This window comes from Maylandia zebra, linkage group LG6 (assembly GCF_041146795.1).
Source record: "Maylandia zebra isolate NMK-2024a linkage group LG6, Mzebra_GT3a, whole genome shotgun sequence".
NCBI classification, from domain to species: domain Eukaryota; kingdom Metazoa; phylum Chordata; class Actinopteri; order Cichliformes; family Cichlidae; genus Maylandia; species Maylandia zebra.
The window spans coordinates 14,048,060-14,064,870 of NC_135172.1; the positions used below are offsets into that span (position 1 = coordinate 14,048,060).

Consider the following 16,811-nt stretch of genomic DNA (forward strand, 5'->3'; position numbering starts at 1 on the left):
GTGGCAGCCCTAGTTTATTGGCTAGAGAAATATTGGATAGATAGAATCGGGCTACCCTCAATTGCACAGCTCTGTATCTAGAATCAGTCTCTTGGAGACAAAGCAGAGTGCTAAGCATGGCAGGACAGCATTAATATACACTTTATTTATCCCAAAAGTTATAGACCAAAATCAAAAAAGGAAACGAGAGACAGAGGGTAATGCCCACCGGATCTGTCACCACATGATGAGGACATCATTATACTTATCGCACAGACCACAGCTATCAAATTCAAATTGACCTTTTTTTATGGTACATTTTCTCACTTCAAATATTTGATAACATAAGCTCCAGGCAGTGTGCAGTACGACTGATGTTATATCTTAAGTGGATGCTATAGAGATTGTATCAGTTCCCAGTCTCTCTCATCGGCAGCTCTTGGGGGTTTAAAAAGGGGAAGTGTTGGGTGAAACTGTGAATGAGGTGCCAGTGTTGCTCATGGATAAAGGGAATTTATGCTCAGGAGTTTAAGAAGCAAAACAAATGTGACTATTGCAGTGTGTACTGTGCATTAGATGTACAGGAGTGATTTCCTGTGTCGTTCAGTGGTGTATTTGTGTAATCTCAGTCTCTCACTGGACATGCTCCTGTTACTGGCCAGCATGTCATGAAGTGGGTGGGAGGTATTGTCCAATATTTTCCTTATCTTGGGCAACATCTGCCTCTCCGAACCCAACTTCAGGGGATCCAGCTCCGTCCCCACAACATTACTGGCCTTCCGGATCAGTTTATTGAGTCTGCGACCCTCAACCTGCTGCCCCAGCATGCAATAGCTTAGATGATAGCACTGACCACAAGAGACAATCTTGGCCATTGTCCAACAGATGTTGAAAAACCTCAGCTGCCTCAGAAAATAGAGACGACTCTGGCCCTTCCTGTAGAGGGCAGTAGTGTTTTTAACCCAGTCCAGTTTATTATCGTTGTGTACTCTGAGGTATTTAAAGTCCTTCATAATGTGAGAATTTAATGGCTGTTTTGCTCGAATGTGCTGTGACTTTCAGTGACTCAATTTTCTGTTACTTGGCTGTGTCTTTTTTTTTCAAGGACACTGCTAGACAGCTTTTACATTTTCATGTATTTTTCACACAAGACAGACAAACAGATAATATGTTATATAATAATAATAATAATAAATTTCAAAAAGGTAGTAAAGAGATTTAAACTTTACTGGTAATTCTTCTATCAAAATAAAATAAAATAAAACAAAAATCCTCAGCTTCATAAGTCATAAATAGGCAAGAGAAACTTCAAGTCACCCATGTCTGTCCATACGTCAGTTTGTTCGCAGCTACCAAACGTTTAGCATCGACTAAAAAGAATTTGGAAACTTCTAACAGGATTCAACAAATGCAAGAGGAGAAAAGTGCCGAAACGATTAAAATGAAACAATTTACAGAAATATTGAAAGACAAATAAAAACAGGACAAGAAAAACAGAAATGCAGTGCAAGGTCCAAGACATGGAGAAAAACAATGAAAGCCTGCAAGTGATGTTTGATGAAATGCTGAAAAGAAACACATAACTTTTAAAAGAGAAGGAACAGCAGAAGGCTATACACCAAGAAATGCAGTTCAAACTCCAAGACATGGAAGGAATACATCACGAGATGCAATCCAAGCTCCAAGTCACTGAGAAAAAAAATGAAGGCCTCCAAGTAATGTTGATAACCACTGAGGAGAAACACAAATGCTGAGCCAAGAAATGCAAGCTCTGGGATAACCAAAAATACACCAAGAGATGCAGCGCAATAATGAAGGCCTCCAAGTGATGTTTGATGAAGTGCTGCAAAGAAAATGCTTAAAGCAGGATGCAACACACCAAGAAATGCAAGGCAAACTTTGAGACATGGAAGCAGTTCACCAAAAGATGCTGTGCAAGCTTCAAGCCACTGACAAAAAAAATGAAGGTCTGCGCTTAATGTTTAACGAAGCACGAAGAAGAAACAAGGAAATGTTGAAAGGAGCAACAGGAAGCAATACACAAAGGGATTGCGTGCAGGCTTCAAGACACCGAGAAAAACAATGGTTTGCATATCATGTTTGATTAAGCTCTCAAAAGAAATACACAAATGCTTAAAGCGAAGGAACAACAGAATTCATCAAAAGATGCAGTGCAAACTCCATGACACAGAGATAAAAATGGAAGCACTGCAGGAAGTCTTTGATAAAGCACTTCAAGAAAATGCAGACGTGCTAAATGAAAAGAAACAACTGGAAGAAACCCAGAAAGACGCAGCAGATTCTCCAAGACTTTGAAACAAGAAAGGCAGAATCGCAACTAGTTTACAATGACGTGAAGCACAAAAACACTGAAGTCGAGGAAGAGAAACGGCAACTAGAAAAAAAATGCAGGGATATGCGGTGCAACGTCCAAGTAATGGTGACAAAAAATATCCATTTGAAAGCGTTATACAACAAAGCCCAGTGTGCAAACACCGAAATTCAGGAGGAGAAACAATGGCAGGAAAAATCTCAAGAAGACACGCAGTCTTTGCTTGAAGAACTGCTGAAGAGACGACAAAAAGACATGCATGAGAAAAACAAAGAAGTGCGAGAAAAAACTGATGAAAAGCAAGAAACATTAGAAGAACTGGAGAAACATTGTAAGAATCTTGAGGTGCAGGATGAACACTTTTTCACCGACATGACAAATCTCATAGCGCAAAACAAAGATCTGCAGGAAATCTGCCTAAAAAAGAAAAGAAAGCAGTTCGGGATCTTCTGGAAGAAGGACTTCTTCCCAAGATTAGCTTCATCTTCCTCCTTCAGGGGCTAATTATTCAATAAAATACACAAATAAATTCAGTGTGCTTCAGGGGCTTATTTAATTTTAACATTACTGATGAAAAACACCGTTTAGCAGTGCTTACGAAAAGCTGAATAACTTAAACTGAGCTTTATTTAATATGACTTCCTGTTTTTAGATGAGTCAACAGGTTTGAGTTGGATAACAGGTACCAGTTCAAGACTCAAAACTCACCGTAATTGTAAAATAAATTTTAAGAAAAGTCACACTTTGATCCAGTGCCGTAGCTCCGCAAACGCACATAACGCACACTGCGTAGGGCACCAAATGGCCGGTAGGGCACCAAAAAAATCAGGGTCGTAAAAAAAAAAAGTAAACCATATTAATACTATAAATATCATATGCATTAATATGGTTAAACAATACAAAAGCAACATAAAACAATTTTCCCGAGAAAAGGGGTGAATCTGCTTTGTGCCCTGTCTCCAGTCTCCTCCTGGTGCCCCCCTACTCCCAGTGGTCTGTTCTATAATTGGTAAACACCTGTTTGAACATGGCCTCGAAACGGCAACAGGAGTCGGGAGCGGAGAAAAGAAAGAAGAAGAGGAAGCGTGATGAAACTCAGGCGTCGCTTGCCGGTAAGGCAATGTTTAAATAATAATAATAAAAAAAGTTCATTATTGTAGCCCTTGCTTGCACGCTCATGTCCGTCAACTCTGTGATAGCTCCTGTTAGCAGTGTTCATACTGTGTTAACAAATGTTGCAAATGATTGATGTTGGGTAGTTTGTTTACGTTGTGGATATGAATATAGAATGGACTACTAAAAGCAACTCATCATGGTCACTCAATTGACGGTTTTCAGATAACGTTAGCAATCGTGACTCACGATTGCTAACGTTATCGTGATTCGTGAGACTAGCATTTCCCTCCTCAGGTTGCTAGCTGGCTAACGTCATGCATGCTACTGATTAACCTTAACTTTGGGATAGGTCAGTGATGCAGTCAAGTATTATTATCAGATTAGACAAGATTACTTTGTATGTTGCTGCATTTCAGGATATCTATAAAGACGCATATCTTATTTATGCCATTGACGTCTGAACACATAAATAGTTCTCGTCTTTCTTTAGGTTCATAGATCAAGGGCGACATCTGTTGGTGAAACTGTAATATGAAACCTATATCTTCCAGTAATATAGATTTCCTACTTGCGCATTTATATCAAATTATGTACAGCATGTTTATATTGCCATTTGCCATTATGAAAATCTATACATGTAAAATATAGTTAGTAATTTTTAAATGTACCAGTGACTTACTTAATTTATTAGTCTTATAATGCAATCTTTCGTAGGCCTACTGTAGATTCAAAATTGTATTTCTGTAAAATCCCTGAATATTTTCTCTTGTATGCAGGGTCAATGCTTAAATATGTTCAAGGAGGATCTCAAGGACAGGATGAACCATCCAGTAGTAGTGCCATCCCTGGACATCAACCACCAGCCATTGTAGACCCTGCAACAATCCCTAGCCAAGAAGAACAAGAACCATCAACCACCAGTTCAGGTACAGTTCCATACACAAGTACCACTGAGAGTCCTGTCACTGAGAGACTATCAGAAAGTGACACTGTGGAGACATGTGTGCCCCCTTCAACCGATCCTGCTCTTTGGCCAGCTCACATTGTAGATGCTGATCGTGTTGAAATTGTGCGGAGAGGTCCTTTTAATGTCAGCTCTGATTTTAATTTTCCAAAGGGGCCTGATGGAAGAGCATTTCACACTAGCCTTAAGTTCAAAATTCTTCCCAATGGAGAAAAGGTTCACCGGAGCTGGTTAGTGTACTCACCGCAGAACAATGCTGTGTTCTGCTTTGCATGTAAGCTTTTCAGTGTGAAGGATATAAAGCTGAGTACAGAGGGCTTCAGTGACTGGTCGAACATCAACATCCGTTTGAGGGGTCATGAGTGTAGCCAAGACCACATACAGTGCATGCTTAAGTGGAGAGAACTGGACACACGGCTAAAGAAAAGCATGGCAATAGATCAACAGGAGTTGACCTTACTAGAGGCAGAAAGGAAAAAGTGGCGAGAGATTCTCAAACGATTACTCTCAATAACTCTCTCACTGGCTTCCAGAAATTTGTCTTTTAGGGGCTCTTCTGACTGTCTTTATGAGCCGGACAATGGCAACTTCTTGAAGGAAGTAGAGCTTATGGCAACATATGACCTTGTAATGGCAAATCACTTGGCCAACATAAAAGATGAAGGTTCCCACACACATTACCTCAGCCCTGAGACACAGAACGAACTAATTCAGATTATCTCTTCAGAAACATTCCGCGCCATTGTGAAGCAAATCCAGTTGGCAAAATACTTCTCCATCATTCTTGACTGTACTCCAGATGTGAGTCACACTGAACAAATGTCAGTCATAGTACGCATTGTTTGTTTCCAAGCACAACCAGATATTAAAGAATACTTTCTTGGCTATATAAATGTGGAGCAAACAACTGGCCTTAACCTGTCCAATGTTGTCCTTGACAAGTTGAAGGAGCTTGGCATTCCATTTGAAAACTGTCGAGGACAGGCCTATGACAATGGGGCCAACATGAAGGGGAAGAAGCAAGGTGTTCAGGCCAGACTGCTACAATTAAACCCGAGAGCATTGTTTGTGCCTTGTGGAGCTCACACGATGAATCTGGTCATAGCTGATGCTGCCAAGTCCTCTCCAGATGCAACTGGCTACTTTGGGTATTTGCAGAAGTTGTTCAATTTCTTTTCCAGTGCCACCCAGCGATGGGCCATTTTAACAAAACATGTGAAATTGACACTTAAATCTTGGAGTGACGTTAGATGGGAAAGCAGGCTTCAAAGTGTAACTGCTGTCCGGAGTCAGACAAAAGAAGTGAGGGATGCTCTCCTGGAGGCCAGAGAAGCTGTAAGTGATGCAGTCGCAAAGGTGGAGGCTCAAGTGCTTGCTGAGGAAGTAGCCTCATTTCGATTTTTGATTTGCTCCATCGTGTGGTGTGAACTTCTTACAATCACAAACCAGGTGAACAAGTTACTACAGTCCAGCTCCATGCAGCTCGATGTTGCTGTCAGGCTCATTGACACTGCCAAAAGTAACCTCTCTAAATACAGACAGTCTGGGTTTGATGAGGCTGTGTCAGCTGCCAAAGAACTCTGTGAGGCCCTGAACATAGAACCACAGTTGAAGGAGAAAAGGCTCAGGAGCACAAAAAGGCAGTTTGCATATGAAGCTGTTGATGAGCCCCTCCATGATGCCCTTAAAAAGCTTGAGGTCACATTTTTCAATTGTGTTGTGGACTCTGCTTTAATCTCCCTACAGGAGAGGTTTGAGACCATGAATCAAGTGAAGGAGAAATATGGAGTGCTGCTTGATTTCAGCAAAGTGAATGGGATGTCCAAGGAGGATTTTAAAAAAACACTGCACTGAAGTACAGAAGACACTGACAGATAAGGGAGTAGCTGACATTGATGGACCTGAGATGATGCGGGAAATCATCAACCTTCCTCAGCTGCCACCACAGACGTCTGCTTTGGAAATGCTGTCATTTTTACATGACAATCAGCTTCAAGAGGTATATCCCAATCTGTGGATTGCTCTGCGTATTGCACTGACCCTGCCTGTCACAGTTGCCTCTGCTGAGCGAAGCTTTTCAAAGCTCAAACTCATTAAAACGTACCTGCGTTCATCAATGGGGCAGGAACGTTTAAGTGGTCTGGCTGTTATCAGCATCAATGGTGACGTGGCTCAGAAGCTATCATATGATGACCTTATAGCTGATTTTGCAACCAGAAAATGCAGGCGTGTGCCTCTCTAGGCCCTAGAGAGGCACACCACGCCTGCATTTTCTGGTTGTCAGAGTATGCCCTAGAGTCTAGGGCATACTCTGACAACGAATTGTAAAAATGTTTAACATAGTTACTTAAGGAATGTGGCTTTTGTGTTCAAATTCTTATTTTTCTTATTTAAGTTTCTTATTTAAATTCTATTGTGAAACTATTTGTAAATATATTAATAATAATACTATTATATTATATATATTATTTTTTTATAAAAAAAATTACACATTATTGCCAGGCTCTTTGTTCTTGTTCCAATGTTCAATTTTTGTTCCAGTATTTATTTGTAACAGTATTTTTAACCTCCTTTAACCTTATTTATTTGTTTAACTGTCATGTTTGTTGTTATTTAATTAAACAAATTCCACTGAGAAATTCAAAAGTATTAATGTTTTTTTTTTTTTTTTTTTCAGTGGCGGGGGGGGGGGGCACCATAAAGCATTTGTGCTTAGGGCACCCAAATGGCTAGCAACGGCCCTGCTTTGATCATTTGCCTTCATTTTATGAAGATATGTATGCGTTAGTATTGACTGATTCTTTTAAGCCTTGCTGCTTTCCCAATGACCACAAAGATTTAAACAACAAACATATAAAAGTGGAACACAAGTTAAAAATAGAAGGATGAAATAATTTGCGGATTTCTTTCTTTCTAAAAGTTTCAGGGACTAAACAAAATGCAGATGTGCTTCTAGGTTTTAGGAGGCAAAGAAGACAAATAGGCACCATATTATTTTACATGCATTTTTTATAAAACATGCATTTAATGCACATCATGATCATTGACAAAGATCATTGAAGACCTGCTGGCATTAAAAAATAATCAAAAGGATTAACATTATTCTTTTTAACGTTTAAAAAAAGCTTTCTCGGTAATCTATTTAGTTCCCTGAGCTTACATTATCCACATTTGTTGCCTAAAAAAACCCAGGCAGAGCTTACTTAAAATGTGAGATTTCAGTTACTTGACCTGAATGCCGATTGGCCTGGAGAAGGTGACTGGACTAGACCAGTGATTACACAAACAGATTGACAGTATGAGAAAGTGATAAAGCTTAGATTTAACTGGCAACACCTGTGAGCGCACAGATGTGAGGCCATAGATCTTCCTTATTGAACTTGCGCATAAACTTCATTTAAAATATAAGTAAAATAGTAGTAATTTTATATAAACGTATATAATACGTAATAAAATATATATAATATATAATAGTGTAATATTATTTGGTTTGGTTGTGCTTAGGAAAAGAGAGAATATTTTATTGCATAAAAAAGCACTGATTACATCTTGCAAACATTTGCTTTGCCAGATGATTCTGTGGCTCGTTGCACCCAGACTGGCAACAAAATCAGGACTCCAACTTGTTGGCCTGGTGACTCAGACAGGCTCTCCTCCCTACAGTCCTCATTTATAAAGTGCTTTAAAAAACTAATATTACAGCTAACAGATGGCGTGCAGGTAGAACAACAACGTATAACCACTGACTGCTGAAGAGACTCCAATTTTTAGTTTAAGTGTTTATACATTTAGCATTTAGCAAACACTAGTGAGAGGAACTGAAGCTTAAACAAAAATCAAGCCCTTATTAGGGCTGATGACAAGGGTGTGAAACAAAACAACTTGAACAGTGGCAGGGGCTAAACTAAGACCCAAACCGGCAACACTAGAAAAGACTATGACGACTATGAACATGATTTTGTGCAGGCATGAAAGAAACTATGAAATACAAACATGAACTAGATACATGAACATGCCCTGAACAAAATGATGAAAACCTTGGAAACCTGAAGTGACATGGAGGGCAGGAAATAGAATAGAATAGCCTTTATTGTCATTGTACAGAGTACAACGAAATTGGAGTGCCACTCCCTTGGTGCAAGATTCAATAATAAATATAAATGTAAAATATAAAAAGTACAATAAAACAATTGCAAGTACTCAAACAATAGTAAGTACGATATATACAGGATAGCAGCATTAATATAATGACAGTATGAATAGCAGCATAATATAATGGCAGTGACGGTATGGTATAGCTAAGCAGGTTCATTTGATTTTGTGCTTATTTACTACGGTGATAGCTCTGGGAAAGAAGCTATCCCTGAATCTGTTTGTCCTGGTTTTATGTGACCTGTACCGTCGGCCTGACGGTAATAGTTCAAACAGTTGGTTGCTGGGGTGAGAGTGGTCCTTGATGATATTGCCAGCTCTGCTGAGGTACCGAGAGTTTGCAGTGACCTCCAGGCTGGGCAGAGAGCAGCCAGTGATCTTCTGGGCTGTGTTGATGACCCTCTGCAGTACTTTCCTGTCCGCAGCTGAGCACCCTGCATACCATGTTGTTATGCCGTACGTTAGGATGCTCTCTATGGTGGCTCTGTAAAATGTCACCAGCAGCCTCTCCTCCAGGTTGTTCCTCCTGAGCACTCTCAGAAAGTGCTCAGGCCTTTCTGAGCTGGGCCTTTTTTACCACCGCCGTGGTATTTGCAGAGGTCATCAGAGATCTGCACGCCCAGAAACCTCATGGAGTGTTCCCTCTCCACACAGTTCCCGTGAATGTAAAGTGGGGCCGGGTCTGCTCTGCCCTTCCTGAAGTCCAAGATAAGTTCTTTAGTTTTCGTGGTGTTCAGTTGGACGTTGTTAACTGAACAACACTCAGTCAGTCTGTTGACCTCATCTCTGTAGTCCGACTCATCCCCCCTTGAAAACAGACAACCTGACGCTGAACAATGGAAGACACACAGGAGGTGATCAGAGGAAGGAGAAACACATGAGGAAACAGTCAAAGTCAGCTTTAATGTCAAAGACCATATATACAATCATACACAGGAATTTGAAATTGCAATGCTCACATGGCCCTTAAAGTATACTAAAACAATATAAAGATAAAAAGATAGAATAAAATGGAAGTCTTATGTACAACACAATACTATACAACTGTATAAACAGCAGTTTCCAACACAATCATAGTGTTGTGAGCAAGTTCATGTGCAAATGGGGATGGGGCAGTTTTGTATGTTTGGGGGGCGGGGGTTCGGAGGGAGGAGGTGAATGCAGGTCTGGAGTTTGTGTGTGTGAGAGCAGAAAGTGAATTCAGCATCCTGACAGCCTGATGGATGAAGCTGTCTGTCAGTCTGCTGGTTCTAGCTTGGAGGCTCTTCAATCTCCTTTCTGATGGCAGCAAACTGAAGAAGCTGTTGGACAGATGAGTGGAGTCACCTGTAATTCAGAGAACTTTCCAGATGAGCCAGGTGCAGTAGATCTCCTGCAGGGAGGGAAGAGAAGTACCCACAATCCTCTCCACTGCTCTCACTACCATTGTAATTTTTTCCAGCAGGACCCAGTGCAGGAGTCATAGCACACAGTGATCCAGGTGGTGAGGATATCGCTCTCTCTTTTTTGACCAGGAAAGATCTTCTGGGATGTGCACACCCAGGAACTTACCCTCTCCACAGCAGCACCATTGATGGTTAGTGGAGTGTGCAGGGAGTGAGTTCTCCTGAAGTCTATGATGATCTCCTTGGTCTTCTCCACGTTCAGGTACTGGTTGTTGTTGCTGCACCACTCGGCCAGATGAACTTCACCCCTGCAGTAGGTCTCATCGTTGTTGCTGATGTGACCTACCACAGTTGTGTCGTCTGCAAACTTGCCTAAACCTACCCCCTAACCATAACCGTAAGAACCATAACCTTGGATGAGAGAAAAATAAGTTAATTTGGGTTTGGTGTTGTGCGCATGCGCAAAAAAAAACAAAACGTTGGCCGCGGAGGGTGAAACTGGGGAACCCATGGCAGACCCATGTTTCTGCCTGTAGTACTGACCCACAATGGAACAATAATACTGACCCTTGGGTGTGAAACTGTCATGGCTCAGAGGCCCATGGAGTGGAATGGACTCAAGCGCAGAACCAAGAGATCAGAGGCTTGAAGTGATTTGCAAAAACAAAACTTTTATTTACAAGAATTCCTAACTTAGATTCTCAAGGCAAAGGAGGGCTCCACCCAGAGGAGGAGAGCCGATGCTGTGGAAAGTTACTCAGACTCACCCAGACCATGACAGAAAAAGGTAGAATTAACACACAGTTCCAAAAGCAAACACAACTGATCAGTGCTGAGGCTGGTTCTGTTGCTGAATTTGGGGTCATCCTCTAATCTCTTGCAAACTACCTTCAGTGACTGGAATGCAAGTGAAGGGAGATGTAACATCTCTCTTCACTGACTGTACACGTACTAAGATTGGGGAAATCTGCAGTCAGCTGAGACTGAAAAAGTCACTTGGATGACAAAACATTCTCCCACTGAAAACACAACATCCAGATGAACAGAATCAAGAATCAATTTGGGATTTACAAAAGGTAATCCTGGATGATTGAACATGCATCAAGACATTATTTTATTAATATCTCTAAAATGATTGCAGCACAAACGTAGCACAAAAGTTTGACACCACTTTTGCTTGATTTGGGTAATGTGGGGGGCTGGTTGACCTTTTGACCTTTACATTTTCGTTAATACTTTAAAACAGAAGCAGCACAAACAACAATTTTAGTAGCACAAACGTAGCACAGTTGATTGACACCAATTTTGTTTGATTTCCTTAATGTGGGGACTGGTTGACCTCTGATGACCTCTAGAAATTCTTATTAATATCTTTAAAATAATAGCGGCACAAACTAAAATTTTTGCAGCACAATCAGAATCAGAATCAGAATACTTTATTGATCCCTGGGGGAAATTATTTTTTGTTACAGTGCTCCATTTTAAACCAACATTAAGACAAGACAGACAATACGCTAACTAAGAATAGTACAATATATACATATACATACATACATACATACATAAGTCACTTATAAATAAATATTTGGAAAAGAAACATGTGTAGCTGTAGCAGCAAACAGTGTGTTAAGTGGATGCGTTGTACAGGGAGATGGCCACAGGCAGGAAAGATTTCCTGTGTCGTTCAGTGGTGCTTTTCGGTAATCTCAGTCTCTCACTGAACGTGCTCCTGTGACTGACCAACATGTCATGGAGTGGGTGGGAGGTGTTATCCAACATTGTCTTTATCTTGGACAGCATCCGCCTCTCCGACACCACCTTGAGGGAGTCCAGCTCCATCCCCACAACATTGCTGGCCTTACGGATCAGTTTATTAAGTCTGTTGGCATCTGCGACCCTCAGCCTGCTCCCCCAGCATGCAACAGCATAGAGGATCGCACTGGCCACCACAGACTCATAGAAAATCCTCAGCATTTTCTGGCAGATGTTGAAGGACCTCAGTCGCCTCAAAAAATAGAGACGACTCTGGCCCTTCCTGTAAAGTGCTGTGGTGTTTTTAGCCCAGTCCAGTTTATTGTCAATGTGTACTCCAAGGTATTTATAGTCCTCCACAATGTCAACACTGACCCCCTGGATTGAAACAGGGGTCAAGTGTTTCCTGGTCTTCCTGAAGTCCACGATCAGTTCCTTGGTCTTTGCCACGTTGAGCTGCAGATGATTCTGCTCACACCACGTGACAAAGGAGTCGACCACAGCCCGGTACTCTGTCTCATCATCAGCACAAATGTTTGATACCACTTTTGTTGGATTTGAAGAAGGTTGGGGGTCCAACTTCACTCACATCTTAAATTTCTGTAAGCAGGTGTAGTTGAAACAGCAGTATTTTGTACATATATATTTCAAAGTCTTTTGATTTTTCATACGTCATAACTCTTCATAATTCATATATATTCAACTTTAAATATTATGCACAAATGTGTATCCTAATAATACCAAGTCATGGCTTCTCTTTGCCTTTTGGGTTTATCGCGGTTCTCCAGCTTCCTCTCTTTCGTCTAAAAATCGTTTAATCAGCTTGTGCCACTTGTCTTTTCAAACAGGCTAAATGAACAGAAAGACAGAAACTTCTCATGTACACATTAAATGTTGTGACCAAGAGGAAGAAGTTGTTTACATTAAAAAATCAACAACTTTATTTTGGTTCATATTTGGTGTACATACATAGAAAAATCATTATACACACATAAAACAGAATTCTGTGATTAAAGCCATTCTCAGATCATATGTTTCATTATATAGAAGGAAGCTAAAACTGGTGTTATTGTAACTACAGGAAGATCTGTTATAGTGGCTGTCAGTGAATAAAGCATTAACGCAAAACAAAATGTATAATGTGCATTTATATACAAATCAGCACTGTGGTACATGGGTCCAATGTCAGACTGTTTGGTCACCAGTTTGGCATTCATGATCCTCGCAGGACTAATGCACAGACTGATCCCGACTTTTCTCTGGCAGAAATGATTTGTTGCAACTTTGGTAATGCTGTGACCTCATCAAAGACCATCGACAGCTCAAATGAAAACATTTCCCTGCAGTGTTATTTATGATTAAATATCTAAATGTACTAAGTTCTTAGAGTAAAGTATTACTTTTCCTCCTGCGATCATGCCGGAGATTAAAGTCGACTGAGAGAATGTGCACAAAGGGAAAAATAAAGACAATATTATGAGATTGAACTTATATTTCTGCTGCTCCTCATTTGTTTGTAAAACAAATAGATTATAAATGTGAACACTGTCAGAATGGACGTGTTCTTATTTATAGGAAAATGAAGGTGTTTAATTTCTAATGAATTAAAATGAGGACGACATCCCAGAGCGACACTACAAGCTGAGAAACATCAGCTTGTTGGTGTTTCTAGCACAGCTGTAAACAACTCTAATGGTCTAAATAAAAGAAAGCAACTCTAACTACTCACCTTAGTTCGTTATGTGTGTGCATATATAGAACAACAACTCATTTAAATACTGCTCACTCACTGCCTTTAAAGCTAAGAAGCTATACAGAAAATGAATGAAGTATTTGCTATGATCTAATTACATTCATTGTTATAATAGGCTTATGGAATCTTTTGATATGAAATCAGATGAGAGCAGAGAGCAGAAGCGTTAAACACATGAAGCTGTGAGTTAATATTCTGTTGGAGCTGCTCTGTGGTGTAGTGATTGCTTGTGCAATTACTGCTGTCTTGGTCGCTGTTGTTGTTGTGGCTGAGCTTGTAGTTGATTTGGTGGTTGTAGTTGTGGACTTTGTAGTTTGGGGTGTTGTGGCTCTTGTGGTTGACCTTGTTGATTTAATGGTTGTAGGTTCTGGCTTTCTGGTTGTGGTAGTAAAATCTAGGAAAAGACAAACAGGTAATTTGAGCAAATAAACATGTATAAATCACGTGTTTTGGTCGGTCTGTTAATATTTTCAGTCTGTATTCTAAGATAAGCTAAGCTGCTCCCAGCAAAAGGTTTAAGATTATGCACAGATATGGAAGCGATACCAAACAAAGAAAAAACTGTGTCGGTTTGGTGTGAATATAAAACTGAGGTTTGATTCTTTTAATTTTCCCACAGTGACTTACAGACTGTAGCATTGAGTTTTTCTGATGTCACCACTGGAGGGGGCTGTGGTCCAGCTGGTCCCAGCTCCAGCTTGGCTTCACACCAGTACTGGGCTCCATCATCTTCTCTTCTGGGAGTGATGTTCAGAGTGAAGGTCTTATTCACTGGTTTCTTATGTTCACTGTTGGACTGTAGGTGACCCAGTGCTGTGTTTCCTCTGTAGAAGGTCATAGTGAGGCTTTGAACAGGAGCTACGTTCTGTACGCTACACTGCAGGGTGTACTGCTGATTCTCAAACATCATCTCAGTGTGGTTTACAAAGCTGATGGAGACACTTTCTGGAGGCTCTGAGAAGACAAGGAAAGAAAGAGTAGCACAGGTAGATATTAGTCAGTAACTGCTGAGAGCATGAATCCATCTAACCGTGTATTAACACAAAGAAATCAAATTCTGATAATAAATGATGCAAAATGATGCAAAATTCAGTCTCCTGTTATAAAGTAAGCATACTTACGATAAAGAGTTGGATTCAGAACGGTAGTACACTGATCACCAGCATCATTGGTATAATAGCACTGTAGAGATATGCCCCATTCAGTCAGTCTGTCAACTGTCCAGAACATCGTGGTTCCATTTTGTGAAATTTTTCCCACAGCGTGCTCTAAACCTGAAGCATCTCCACTGCAGTCCTTCTGACATGCAACACATGTAACATTGGCTGGGTCACCGTACTTCACTACCAGTGCAGATGGAGTGAACACAGGATACTCTGTGCAGATAGAATCTGTAAGAAACACAGTACATGTTTGAGAAAATCAATAAAACAGTAGTTACAACAATACTTAATTCTCACAGTATTTGGATACTGTCGGGTGATTTGGCAGTAAAAGTTTAAACAAATCCACAAATAAAATGAACATTTGTTTTTTATGGATGTCTGTCACATTTGGACTAGATCCCACAAAGCTTTATATTCTTTAAATACAAAATATCCACAAATAATAATCCTTCACCACACAACTGTACACGATGGTCTTGTTATATATGTGTGTTTGTTTTTCGCTTGAGTTATTAAAAATTTTAAGATTGACTGATCAAATTCAATGATCACATTACAAACTGATCAAGCACTAATCTAAGAGCCACAGTTAGAGTAATTAATCTATCACTTTACAACATCTAAAATAAAAAGTGAGAACCATTAAATTAATGGGGTATTACAGTATGCTTCCACCTGTAACGATGGCTCTAAGTTTCTAAGACATTCAGCAGCGTGAGCTGTAAATTAGTTGTACCATGCACATCGTGAACACAGCCTCTTGGAAAACCCTTCACTTACCTTGACTGGACACTTGGTGGGTACGCAGAAAAGTAACTGAGGAGGCTACCAGAAAAATAAAATAGGAAAACATTATTCCCAGCTAGATTTTTAGAAATCAAATGTTGTCGAGAAGATGATCAAACATTTAGTCCGAAGGCGTTCGCAGAGGGGAATGTGCTCTACGAGCTCCTCATTTTGGTTTTCTATTGTAAGAGAACAATGTTGGCAGTGTAGCCTGTTTTCACAGCACACATCCGCTGGTTTTTTCCTTTCCTGTTTTACAGCCATCAAGTTATCAACGTTGGCAAATTGTGAAAACGAAAGTGTAGCATTGTCACCATTATACATACCGTGCTGCAATCTTTTTATATACTGACTTTAAAGTAGTAATATCCTCATAATAATTAAAAAATCAATCAGTATGACTAAGGAGCTTGGAAAGAAAAGCGTCTGGACTTCTTTAAGTTGCTTGAAGACGTTTCACCTCTGATCCGAGAAGCTTCTTCAGGTCTAGGGTCAAATGTTGGAGAGACCCAGATTTAACCCCTGTGGGAGTGTCCCCCCGAGAGGGACAATGGACCCCCTAATGATCCTCTACCTAATCACATGAGCCAAGGTGTGAAAATGGGTGTGGGTCACAACCAGCCAGGGTTTCGGGTGAGCTCTTTGTGAAACCTAGCCCCACCCTATCATGTGATTTCCTGAGGTCAGATGGCCCAGGATGTGAGTGGGCGTTAAGGCGTCTGGGAAGGGATCTCAAAACTGGATCATAGATGGCAGACAGTGTCGTAAACCACCGCCTCTGTTCAAAGATGGTCGCTTACAGTGGACATAAATGGCTTCTTTTACCCCTCTTTCAAACCATCTGTCCTCTCTGTCCAAAAGGTGAACATTGGCATCCTCGAAAGAGTGACCTTTGACCTTTAGATGCAGATGGACTGCCGAGTCTTGTCCCGTGGAGGTGGCTCTTCTATGTTAGTACATACTGATTCTATGTCAATCAGTATGACCTTAACACACCATGCACTGTTTTTTTTTTATCAGTCTTGAGGTTTAAACATTTAGTGGATGCTTCCAAACGTTTGCTTTATATCCAGTTTATACTTATTGTGCAGTTACTGTTTTGTATTTTTTGCTTGTTGCTTTTAATGCCATTACAGTATACCATGCATTAGCTTATAGAGTACTCTGTATATGCATCGTAACTTTTCTAAACTGTAATATGGGAGAAACATCAGTTGTGCAATTGAGAGCTTTAGTCGTGAGCCAGCATTAGACAGTGGCTCTGATTAAAGTGAAGATTATCCATTTTAACATGTTCTGAGTGTCCCATTTCAGTCCTGTATTGTAGGCTATGGAGAACTCAAGGAATTCACACACACCTGCACAGTGCACTCAAACATATTCATCTGTACATAATATCTGTAGGCTGATCGGAGGTCCACACTTA

At 40.4% G+C, this 16,811-nt stretch overlaps 2 protein-coding genes across 3 annotated transcripts; one reads left to right on the forward strand and one right to left on the reverse strand.

Moving 5' to 3' along the window:
- The first annotated feature begins 3,294 nt into the window (after window positions 1-3,294).
- On the forward strand, window positions 3,295-6,315 carry LOC143418972 (zinc finger MYM-type protein 1-like). Of its 2 annotated transcripts, XM_076884709.1 has the most exons (3): window positions 3,295-3,423; window positions 4,204-4,353; window positions 6,138-6,223. In XM_076884709.1, the coding sequence occupies exons 1-3, from the start codon at window positions 3,339-3,341 to the stop codon at window positions 6,146-6,148; spliced, it is 246 nt and encodes an 81-aa protein (XP_076740824.1). In that variant the 5' UTR covers window positions 3,295-3,338; the 3' UTR covers window positions 6,149-6,223. The 2 variants fall into 2 exon arrangements, with proteins under 2 accessions (XP_076740824.1, XP_076740823.1); XM_076884708.1 differs by having other exon boundaries at window positions 4,204-6,315.
- A 6,279-nt stretch (window positions 6,316-12,594) lies between these two features.
- Window positions 12,595-15,966, reverse strand: LOC143418973 (intercellular adhesion molecule 2-like). The gene is made up of 4 exons (XM_076884710.1): window positions 15,380-15,966; window positions 14,555-14,824; window positions 14,061-14,387; window positions 12,595-13,827 (listed from the first exon to the last, which is right to left on the reverse strand). The coding sequence occupies exons 1-4, from the start codon at window positions 15,450-15,452 to the stop codon at window positions 13,574-13,576; spliced, it is 924 nt and encodes a 307-aa protein (XP_076740825.1). The 5' UTR covers window positions 15,453-15,966; the 3' UTR covers window positions 12,595-13,573.
- Window positions 15,967-16,811: the final 845 nt, after the last annotated feature.